Below are 12,482 nucleotides of genomic sequence, written 5' to 3' on the forward strand. Positions count from 1 at the left end.
CTGCACATGCAGGAAAGGTAGAGAGCATTTGCTTTAAAACAGACAAAAGAAATTGCTGATACTTGAACATGTGAAACTGGCAATTTAAAGCTCTAATAGAAAGAGTAGCAGAAGTGTAAACCTTTTTGCCCCACCTGTCCAAGGCACGAGAATCCTTTTCAGAGGGAATAGGATTTTTAGATGAAGCGGCCTTAGCAGCCCTAGAACCCTGAGAAATGGTTTCAGGATCAGTAGAAGGGTTTTTAAATAAGAATTGATGGGAGTCAGGGGACTCTGTAAAACCTATCAGGCTTAAAAGGAGCAGGCGGCAAAGAATCAGGATTCAAGTTAGCTTCAGAAAAAGCATCATCCACAATATCAAGTACAGGAGGAATAGCCAAAGGCCTGTGTTGAGGGAGAAGGAGAAATTCCCTAAGTCTCTTCTTGGAAGCAGAATAACCCTGACCTTCCCAATGAAAATGCTCCCTCATCTCATGTAAGGTTTCCCCAAAAGAGAAATCTTCAGGGGGAGAAGCAGAGGGAATAGAGTCCTCTGCATCAAAATCCTCATAAGGAGGAAAAGAATAATCCTGGTCAGAGGAAGAGACAGAAGACACAGAAGCCTGATCAGATGAATCATAAGGAATATCCTGTCTAGGCCTTTTTTCTGGATGAGGGTGAGAACCCCTAATCATTGTCAGTAAATCTTCAGCCATCCGTAGTAATTGCTTCTGGGACTTGGGAGCTGTATCCGAGGAAGCTTGAGCAGAAACCCTTGGTTTAACAGGAGTCTTTGACTTTGCCTTTGTAGAAATAGTGATGTGAGAAGGCCTGAAAACCCCCTCAGAAGCCAGTACCTGCACAGCGGTTCCGGACCCATCTGAAGGAGCGACGTCCAAAGGTCCTGCAGCAGATAAATACTAGGCCTAGAAGGCTCCCCATGGGAGTCCGTGTCGGCCATCGGTTCCGAAGTGGCAGACGACAGGGGCTGCAAAAGCGCCTTACTGACTACCGCCGAACCCGAAGCTGGCTCCGGCTGCAAAGTATCTTGTTTGGACCTCGGAGGCCTATCCTTGTCTTTGCGTTTCTTTTGAATTCCGGTTGTCAGTAAAGTATCCGACGACATCCTATAATTGAATCGTCTACCGAAATAATTCAAGGCCCAATCGTACCTACGCTTGATAGTGCGAGAATTAAGCCTGGCACAGAACCGACAGCAAGAAACATCGTGGTCAGGGCCTAAGCAAGGTAGACAGCAAGAGTGGAAATCTTTATGAGGTATTTGTTTTCCACACGATATACAATTATTAACTTTTTCTGACATCGGAGGAGCAAGAAAAAAGTTTCCTCAACGGGGTACTTAGCTTGAGAAGAGAAGTAGAAAACTTCGGACCGACGACAATCAAAGCACGTTGTTCTGAATGCGCCAACCAATGACTTGCGAGCTGCTTTCCACCGCACGGCAAGAAAGACTGGAGAAGATGGCGTCGGCTGTCAGCTTTATACCTCTGCGTTCTGACGTCAGGGTACTTGCTGGTACAGCCGATGGCGGACCCAGACTTTGGAATTCTGGCCGACCTCGGGCTGCCTGCCGGCAGGAACACCCTACAGTCATGACTGCAACAGTGAAACACGAAGAACATCTGGACATCCCTCCAAAATTGATGAAAAGACAAGACAAAAACTGGTCAGGGAGGCTGCCAAGAGACCTACAGCAACACTGAAAGAGCTTGGTTGTGTACTACATGTGACAATCTCCCGTATTCTCCATAGGTATGGATTATGGGTAGCGTTGCAAGACGGAAGCCTTTTCTTACACAGAAAAACATCCAGGCCTGGCTAAAATTTGCAAAACAATACATCAAGTCTCCCAAAAGCATGTGGGAAAATGTGTTATGGTCTGATGACACCTATGTTGAACCTTCTGGCCACACCACCAAAAGGTACATTTGGTGCAAAAAGACTTTGCATCACCAAAAGAACACCATCCCCACAATGAAACATGGTGGTGGCAGTATTATGCTTTGGGGTTGCTTTCCTTCAGCTGGAACTGGGGCTTTAGTCAAGGTGGAGGGAATTATGAACAGTTCCAAATACCAGTCACTTTTGGTCCAAAACCTTCAGGCGTCTGCTAGAAAGTTGAAGATAGAGGAATTTCACCTTTCAATACGGCAATGACCCTAAGCATACATCCAAATCAACAAAAGAATGGCTTCACCAGAAGAAAGTTAAAGTTTTGGAAGGGCCCAGCCAGAGGCCAGACCTAAATCCAGAAGAACATCTGTGGGGTGACCTGAAGAGGGCTGTGCACAAGAGATGCCCTTGCATTTTAACAGATTTGGAGCACTTTTGCAAGGAAGAGTTGGCAAATATTGCCAAATCAAGATGTGCCATGTTAAAAGACTCCTACACAAGAAGACTGAATGCTGTAATAAAATCAAAAGGTGCTTCAACAAAGTATTAGTTTAAGGGTGTGCACACTTATGCAACCAGCTTATTGTAAGTTTATTTTTTATATTTTTTTCCCCTAACAGATTTGTTTTTCATATGAACTGCTCAGGTTATAGGTCAAATTAAAGGTGGGAAAAGTTTTGAAATTATTTATTGTGGTCTCTTTTATATCACAAAAACCTGGCATTTTAACAGGGGTATGTACACTTTTTATAAACACTGTAGTTAAGCTCCAAATCTGTGGATGCTTCTAAAGGCACAACCTCAAGTTTCTCACACAGTTTTCCACAACTCCCTAACAAAATTATGGGACCTGCCAGCATGAGTCCTGGTCTTGAAATTCAATACTGCAGCCTCCAATAAAATTAGCTCACTAGCCAATCACTTAATTCATAAGTTACAAAATCAATTTACAAAGAAAATCAGCAACAAGATAACAGAAATATACAAAAAGGTACTTACCATTTTAATGTTGCACAATACAGTAAAGGATACATAGAAAGTTGGTTTGTAAACATCGCATTCTATATGGGCAAGGCTCTTAGAAATAAACTGTGCTTTAACCTTCTGTCCCCTCAGGACTATCTGCATTCTAGGTTTCAGATACAGAATACTGCAATATGCCTGATTAAAATAAAAAAAAATACATGCAACTGGAAGTCAAACAATTAAAATACAGCCATAAATTTATCAATTACATAAAAAGTCATTTCTACTACTACTGTTTCTGTGGTTTTCCACAAACAGTAACATTTGCAAGTCCTGAAAGCTGTCAAGTCCCCTTAGAAATAATCCACAAAAAGAGCATGACAATAGAATGTAATTTTTCTTCAAAATTCTTTCATTATATGATATGTTACATCTACTCTTTTCCCAAACCCCTCTTTAGGCAGTATTCTCCTTTCTTAATCTCCACTTATTAATAGTTTATAAAGATAGTACATTTAAGTCTACATTTCAGGATGTAATCCTTAAAACTATTCTCACCCTGGAAAGAAGAAACAGAGTACAAAGGATTAATCTTCAGCTAGTAGTTGTAGGAGAGACTTCCTCTGATGCCCTCCCTATGGAAGGAATGAAAACACTGTTAAAGTTTCAAGAATTTATTCAGTTAAGAAGGCAGATGGATGAGTGTTCTTGATTCAATACATTACATTAAACAGGTCCTTTTATTGATAGTTGCAGATAATGGTGGGATGGTCCTGGGGGCAGACTGGAAGAACATCTGGGAAACAGAAATAATGAGAAAGGGAAAGCAAAATGGAAGTTAACTTGACCATTTGTGGACTATGGCATAACTGGCCTGGCCTTCAGCAGGAATCAGGGAAATAAAGCCAGGGTACTACACTGGTTAGAGAGGCTGCATTAAGCAGTACCCCAAAACAATAAAAATTCTGTTTGCATCACAGCAGCTCAAAGACCACTTTGCTTAGCAACAGAAGGAAATGGCTGAACTAGTCCGCTCCAGAATGTGCATTATTATTAGGAAATTCACGTTGGTCTACTGCCACACACTCACTGCCTCCAAATAAAGTGGAAATAAATGTGACCCCTCTTGCTTGTTGATACACCTGACTGCAGACATGTCTTGTTTTATGGATATGATTCTTTTGGTAGAAGTCTAGAAAAGTTTAAAAGGACAGAAGAGAAGTTAGTTCTGTAAGCACACACATTGTAACATTAGACATTCTAAAGCAGGAGTATCTGAGTAGTACTCATGACCTATCGAAATTAAGCTAAGCCTACCAGCCATCCAATCAGCATGATTTCCAGTACTCAGGAATGTTTCAGCACAGGCTGGTTTCCTCCCAAACATGAGGACATATGCCTGCATCTTGAAAAACAGAAGTCAAGCTCACTCTGCCTTGTTTTTTTTTTCCTTTGCTGGTGAAGAAAATGGGGAGATGCCCTGTGAAGGTAAAAGGCCCCTTCCTTAAACATTCTTTTAACCTAATTAGCAAAAAAGAAAAGACTAGACAACCACATTTCCCCAGAGGACAGTTCCACCTGCAATTCATGATTTCAGCGACTGGACATGGACATCCACAGAAGTAATGGGGGGATAAGCAATCAACCCTTACTCCCTCACAGCTAAACCATGAATGAAGTACACGTTCTTAGGGAAATCATTTGTGTATGGAAGGTAGGCAGAAGGGAATTAATACTAGAACAATGACCCTATTTAAATATAAAAAGTTATGTACCTACCATAACTTGGAAACTATGCTATCCAGTCTCATTATTCATCACGGATGGCGCTCGGATCTGAGCTGGCAATTGAAGGACATATCCTGAGCTCAAGCTCCTCCCCTTCCCATAATGCCCTGCTGACCTGTAACTCTCAGATTGAGTTTTCTGGATAGAGAGAGTCAGCATAGCCTACCCATCACACTAAATCTCCTCAAGAAAAAAAATCCCTCTACAGCTACTAGGTCCTCAGAAGGAAGGCGGGAATGTAATGAATAATGACACTGGATAGCATAAATTCCAAGTTGTGCTAAGTACATAACTCTATCTGATGCTATCCGTGTCATTATTCATCATGGATGGGTCACCAATCCCCAACTACCATGAACCCTGGGTTGCCTCTGGAAAGGATATGCCAGAGCGCAGAGGAACCAAACAAAGACTTGTTCCTAGGCACGATTCTGAAGTTTTTTTGACGAAAGTGAAGATTAAACATTACTTGATGCTAGTCCAACTTAGTGTTAAACAAATGTGTGGGGATTAGACCAAGTAGAAGCACAAATCTCATAAGAAAGCTTAGCCAAGAAGGCAGAATACATAGCCACAGACCTAGTAGAGAGAGCTTTAACTGGTCTGGATAGCTCCATATGCCTATCATAAATATAGGAAATAGAGCTAGGGGGTCCATTGGGAAACAGATACCTTAGTAACTGCCAAGCCTTTTCTGGCCTGAGAAACTGCTATGAAGAGCTGATCCAACTTCCAAAATTCTTCAGTCCTCTTAAGATAAAAGCAAAGCTGTCTATGGACATCCAAACGATGTAAAAAAAAAATTATGTACTCACCATAATGGTCCAATGCTTGTTGTCCATAATCTCGCCTTCATTCTTGATGGTTGGGTTCAGAACCGAGCATCGGTTCTGACTCAGCCGCATACTAAAGGTCAAGAGCTTTCACTGACTTGAGGCTACACCTTAGCCCAAGAAGCATAGCGACTGTTACTCAGATCTCATTTGAGAAACCAATCACTAGACTATGCAACCCAATACAAGCACTACAACAGATCCTCTGCCCATAATTCCTAAGGCATGAAGGGAATCAGGAAACTTGTAGCCAATTTCAGAAAATTCCTCTCGATCCTCCAGGAAGGAGGGTGTGATGCAAAAATTGTAGGCAAGATTACGGACAACAAACATGGAATGTTATGGTGAGTACATAACTTCTTTATGTTATGTTGTCCTATCTTGCCTTCAATTTTGATGGTTGGGACAGCATCTCCAGCACCTTCTTTCTCGGGTGGCTCAAGGGAACAAACTCTTCAGGACAGTGGAACTAAAGGATGCCCTGTTCCGGGAGGCCATATCTACTTTGTAATGAGTGATAAAAGTATGAGAATTAACCCATGAAGCTGCGGCACAAATTAAATCCAAAGGGAACCTAGCTTGAAAAGCAGTGGAAGTCGACATAGATCTAGTTGAATGACCTCTAGTTTTTCCTGGCAGCTGTTTATTCAGAGTTACAGACATAATTAATGATGTTTGAAAGTGATTTTGATAAGGTGACTTTTGAAACTGAGGTTCCTTTTCTGTTTACTGAGAACGAAAAGTACAGTTGTGTACACTTACCGTAAATGTAGATGTTAGAGTGTATTCACTGTTGCAGTCATCACATTTGGGTTACCTGCTTGCAGGTAGCCCTCAGTCGGCGTGATTATCAGTGTCTTGGCTCCTGCGTCAGTTGCTGTTTCATCTTCCATGATATCAGGTAGTCAGGGGTATAAAGCATGCAGCCAACACCATTACATCAGTTTTATTTGCCCCATATGTCATGTGCCCCCATAATGGGAAGCAATTATATACAAGGTTACACCTCCAACAAAAAGCAAATACACCAGAAAGCTTTAAACAGAGTAAACAAGAATAGAGGTATAGTCAATAGAAGTCAAAGGGCTGGGGGGAGGGTAACCAGGACTGCAACAGTGAATACACCTGAACATCTACATTTATGGTAAGTGTACACAACTGTACTATGTTCTTCGTGTTTCACTGTTGCAGTCATCACATTTGGATAGATTCCCAAAGCGAAGGATGGGAGGAGGCAATTAGATAGCATTAGGACCAGCTATAAGGTCCTGCAAGACTGCAGTGGCAAAGCCAGCTCTGGATTTAGAAAAAATTGGCAAGTGGTAATTCTTGGTGAAGGTATGTATGGATCTCCAGGTAGCAGCTTCCAGGATGTCCCTGGTAGGAACACCTCTGAGAAAGGCTGTAGAGGTAGATACAGCCCTGGTGGAATGAAGTCTTATCCCCAGTGGGGTAGGTTTTCTATGGTGCAAATAGCAGAAATGAATGAAATGGCCTATCCACTTAGAAATGGTTTGCTTTGAAATGGCCATCCCCTCTGCCCCTGCAGTAAATGCAACCAGCAGCTGTTCAGATTTCCTGAGAGGTTTAGACCTGTGCAAGTAAAATCTAAGTTGTCTGTGCAGGTCCAAGGAGTGCAGTATTCATTCCCCTTTGTTCTGTGGATTAGAAAAGAAGGTTGGAAAATGAATGGACTGAATAAGGGCCACACTGGATACCACCTTGGGAATGAAGGAAGGATTGTTCCTGAGGGACACCCTGTCCGCATGAAAGATGATGAAAGGCTCCACTGCCATGAGGGCCTGTAATTCAGACACCCTTCTCGCTGAAGTAATGGCTACAAGGAAGGCGGTTTTCCAAGAAAGGAATTTCAACTCTGCATTTGCAGCTGGCTCAAAGGGAGGAAAGGGGAGCTTTTCCAATACAAAGTTAAGGTCCCAGGCTGGAGTAGGGGCTCTCCTGGGTGGTCTAAAGTTTGTGGCCCCTCTGAGGATATGCTTCAGCAGAGGATGAGAGAAGAGGGGTGGCTGTGTATTGTAACGTGCTGAAAAGGCAAAGTCATGAATTTTGATGGAAGAAAAGGAAAGGCCCTTGTTAAGCATCTCAGTTAAGTACTTAAGAATATGCGGTAAATTGGGCACCCTTGTGCCCACCCCCTGAGCCTGGCTCCAGGAACAGATTTTTTTCCATTTTTCAGCATAGGATTTTCTAGTACTAGGCCTCCTTGCCTCCAGAAGGACATCCATCACTTGCTTACTGAGGGATGGTAATGGAGAGATCAGGTAATTAGCCAGGTTCAAGGTTTAGGGTTTGAAGCTGTGGGTGCAGAATCTGGCCCTCCTGTTGTGACAGCAGAGTAGGGGTTCTGAGGCAGGTGTCAAGGTTCCAGCAGTGACACACTGCGCAACAGGGGGTACCAGTGTTGGCGTGGCCAGTCTGGTGCAATCAGTATTGTCCTTGGCTTGTCCTGTTTGATCTTTAGTAGCACTTTGGAGAGGACAGGCAGAGGGGGGAGAAAAGGCATAAACTGATAGGTTTTTCCAGGTGAAGGACAGGGCATCCACTTTCCAAGCTTGTTTGTGGGGAGTCCCTGTGCAGAATTTGTCCAATTGGTAGTTCTGAGGGGAGGTAAACAGGTCTATCTCTGGGCTCCCCCACTTGTTTCTCAACATGTTGAATATCTTTGGTTCCACTTTCCACTCATGTGGGTCCATGAGATTTCTGCTTAGGTCGTCTGCCAGTTAATTTGCCTGGCAGGAATTGAGCTTGTAGGTGCACTTGGTAGCTCAAAGTTGTGCTCCACAGAGCCATGGCTAGTCTGCAGAGAGGGTATGAGTGGGTTCCCTCCTGCTTATGTACCACACAGCAGTGGTGTCCGCCTTTACAAATAATTGTCCTGGAAGAATGTGGTCCTTGAAGGCTGCCAGAGCATTCTGTATAGCTAACATTTCTTTTTGATTGATATGCAGGTGCATTTGATTTGGGTTCCATTTGCCCTAAAAGCATGACCCTGCCAAGTGAGCCACCCCCCCATGCATAGTCTGATGTGTCTGTTGTCAGGGTTTGGGCGGCAGGGGGTAGAGTGAACGGCAGTCTCTTGTTTTGGTGACAGGCCTCTGCCCACCAAAGGAACTTATCTTTAGACAAGGAATGACAGGAATCATTGTTTCTAGGTCCTGAGAATGCTGACACCATAGAATTTTAGATACCATTGTAATTTTCCTCATATGCAGTCTTGCATATGGAATCAGTAGAATGCAAAAGGCCATGAACCAGAGGGCTTGCAGTATTTTCTTTGCAGATAGTTGGGTCTTTGTGGCCAGTAGTTTGAAGTAGGCTGTCAAATGAACTTGTTTCTCTGGCATGAGGTAGGCCATCTGGGAAGTTGTATTCAAGCTTGCTCCCAGAAACACACTTTGTTGACAGGGTACTAGATGTGATTTATTTTCGTTTATGGTGTACCCCAGAAAAGTTAGTAATTTCTTTACAAATGTCAGATGATACAATAGTCTGTCCTGGCTTTTTGCCTGAATTAGACAATCGTCCTGGTATGGGTATATTTGAATATTTCTTTGTCTGCAAAATGCAATGACTGGAGCTAGGCACTTTGTAAATACCCTGGGCGCAGCAGATAAGCCAAAGGGCAGTGGAGAGAACTGACCGTGCATGTAGCCTGCTCTGAAGTGTAGGTATCTTATGCAAGATTCCCCTATTGGGATGTGCAGGTAGGCTTCCTTTAAATCCAGTGTTGCCAAACAGGCATTTTTGCCTAGCATAGGAAGCAGCTGCTGAAGAATTAGCATTTTGAATTTTAGGATTTCCAAAAAAGTGTTTAGGATAGACAGGACCAGAAGAGGACGCCAGGAATTGTCTTTTCTGGGTACCAAGAAAAGTCTTGAGTAGAAACCTTGCCCCCATTCTTCTTCTGGGACAGGATGAATAGCTCTGATGCTTAGAAGAGAGAGAACTTGCCTTTGATCCTCTGCCCATTGATTTGGGGGTAGATCTGGCCAACCGTTTGGGGTTGGTTAAGGAGCGGAAGTGGAATCTGTATCCTTGGGAAACTATATTTAAAACCCATTTGTCTTGGGTAATGAGTTCCCAATTTTTTGCATGCAGGGTGATCTTTCCCCCTAAAGGGACAGTCAGTTGAGCAGGGCTTGGAAGGTTTAAAGTTAAGTCACTGTGACAGTTTACCATAGGGGGGTGTCTTACTACTCCCAACTTTGGAAGTGGGAGGCCTCCACTGCTTGGGCCTGTGAGTACCTTGGGACTGAAGCCTGGATGTTCTGCTGGTTCTGGGTTTGAACTGAGAAGGCCTGGAAGTGGCAGGAAAGGACCAATTCTTAGAAGGCCAATGCCTACTAAATATGGGAGGCTGTACCTGCAGGAAATCTAATAGTTTACATAGATTTAGCTTTTTCCTCCATATTTTTAAGTGCTTCTTCTGCTTTGTTGCGAAACAGGCGGTCTTGGTTTAAGGGAGCATCCAGTAATTTAGCTTTAACATGATCTGGCCAAGATTGCTCCTTAAGCCAAGCATGCCTTCTAAGTACAGACCCAGTGACAGCAGCAATGCAAGATGCCTTTTTAATGAATCAGAACCACACTGCAAAGTATGTTTTCCAACTTGTTCAGCAGAATGCATTAAATCCTGTAATTCTTTATTTTCAGCACAGCCAGGGATCAATATAATTTTCTGTTTAAGCAATACAATAATATGTTGCTGATACTTTAACATATGAAACTGGCAGTTTAAGGCCCTAATGGCCAAAGTTGCAAGAAGTGTATACCTTCTTACCCCATCTATCCAGGGCCCTGGAATCTCTATCAGAGGGAGTAGGGTTTTTAGCAGTAGTAGCCTTAATGCCCTTGGGTCCCTGTGAAATGGTCTCAGGATCCACAGTAGGACTTTTACAGAGGAACTTGTGAGAGTCAGGTACCCTGCAATACCCGTCAGGTTTTCTGGGAGCAAGAGGTAAAGTGTCAGGGGCCAGGCTAGATTCCAAGAAGGCATCATCTACAATGTCCAGTTCAGGAGGGATGGCTAAAGGCCTGTGATGAGGTAGGAGTAAGAATTCCCTAAGCTTCTTTTTGGAGTAAAGAGTAATCCTGGTTTTCCCAGAGGAAATGCTCCCTAAGAGTATGCAAGGTTTCACCAAGAGAGAAATCTTCTGGTGGGGAAGCAGAGGGAATGGAGTCATCTGCATCAGAATCCTCATAGGTAGACAAGGGCAACTCCTGGTCATCAGATAAAAAAGAAATTTCAGAATCCTGATGAGAAGGAAAATCAGTCCTAGGTCTCTTAGAGGGAGAAGGGTGGGTTCCCCTGATTAGAGTAATATTGTCTTCAGCCATTCTTATCATTTGTTTTTTAGGCATAGGGGACTGACCATGCGGTCTGGGTGTCTGTTTTCTAGGCATGGATCGAGTTTTAGGCCTTGAAGAAGAAGATGGCATCTATTTAATATGCAAGTCAGTAGGACTGAATACACCCTCTGAAGCTGGTGCCTGCATAGCAGCTCCGGACCCATCCAAGGTGAACACATTTGCAGGTTCCACAGTTGAAGAAGCATCTCGTGGTATACTGGACTCTGAATGGGTCTCAGTAGAGGCCTGCAAATCTGATGTAGTGGGTGTCAGTGGCTGTGAAAGCACCTCACTGAGTAACCAGCAAACTGGTGACTAGCTTAGGAGAAGAGTCGGCAGCTTTGGACCTATGCGGTCTGTCTCTGTCTATCTTTGCGTTTTATCGGAATGTCGGTAGTCGGGTGGCTTATCAAAGCCATTGCTGGATAATTGAACCAAGTACCAAAACATTTAGATGAAAAAATGAACCAATGACTAATAGTACAAGGTTTGAATAAGTCACAAAACTGACAGCGAGGTATGTCGTGGTCTGGGCCTAGGCAAGGAATGCAGTACGAATGAAAATCTTCGAGGTATTTGCTTTCCACAAGAAAATACAATTGTTAACCTTTACTGACATCGGTAAGGAGCAAGAAAAAGGATCCCCAACAGGGTACTTAGCTTATTTGAAGACTTCGGTTCTGAAACTCTAAAATGAATATTTCAGGAGTCTGCCAACCGGCACTTGCGAACTGCTTCTGCTTCGGGCACCGCACGGCAAGAAAGACTGATGTAAAGGAGTCGGCTGCATGCTTTATATCCCTGACTACCTGACGTCATGGAAGATGACACAGCAACCGACGCGGGACCCAAGACTGACAATCAAGCCGACTGAGGGCTACCTGCAAGCAAATAACCTAAATGTGATGACTGCAACAGTGAAACACGAAGATCATCAAACAGTTGGCCAGATTTTCTACATTCCTTTGTCCTAAGTAAATAAAAACGTAACTATCTATGGACATCCAACTGGAGAAGCTTGTATTCTGCCTTGTTACCATGACTGAAGAAAAATATGGGTAGCTCAAGAGACTGATTTAAACTGGCCTCAGAAAGTACAGTTGTGTACACTTACCACAAATGTAGACGTTCCAAGTGTATTAATTTTTGCAGTCATCACACTTGGGTTATCCTGCCAGGGGTAGCCCTCAGTTGGCTCGAATACCAGAGGCTTAGTATTTCTCTGTCGGTTGCTGTCGCTTCAGGACTGACGTCAAATCGTCAGTAGTATAAAATCAGGCAGTCAATGCCATTACATCAGTTTTTCTTGTCCCAAATGTCAGGAGCCCCCAAATAGGGAGCTAGGATATGGTGGAAGACCACCAGTAGAAAGTAAATACCAAAAATTCCTATAAGGAGTGGAGAGAGAGAAAGAGACAAGGGGGGTGGAGGGCAGGAAACCAGGACTGCAACACTGAATACACTAGAACATCTACATTTATGTTAAATGTACACAATTGTACTATGTTCTTCGTGTTTCACTATTGCAGTCATCACACTTGGGTTGATTCCCAAAGCTGAAGAAACTGGCAGAGGCAAGCAAGATTACTGGGGACTGGCTAGGATGCCCTGCAAGACTGTTGTTGCAAAGCC

At 43.4% G+C, this 12,482-nt stretch overlaps 1 protein-coding gene across 1 annotated transcript in view; it reads right to left on the minus strand.

Moving 5' to 3' along the window:
- The window catches only part of MORC3 (MORC family CW-type zinc finger 3), a 2,525,474-nt gene that overhangs the window by 1,595,436 nt on the left and 917,556 nt on the right, over nt 1-12,482 (minus strand). Inside the window, exon 5 of the mRNA XM_044071548.1 lies at nt 2,926-3,054. Within this exon, the coding sequence (XP_043927483.1) occupies nt 2,926-3,054 (129 nt within the window). The remainder of the gene's footprint in view (nt 1-2,925; nt 3,055-12,482) is intronic.

Source organism: Protopterus annectens, chromosome 5.part0 (assembly GCF_019279795.1).
Source record: "Protopterus annectens isolate FY-2018-M chromosome 5.part0, PAN1.0, whole genome shotgun sequence".
Taxonomy (NCBI): domain Eukaryota; kingdom Metazoa; phylum Chordata; order Ceratodontiformes; family Protopteridae; genus Protopterus; species Protopterus annectens.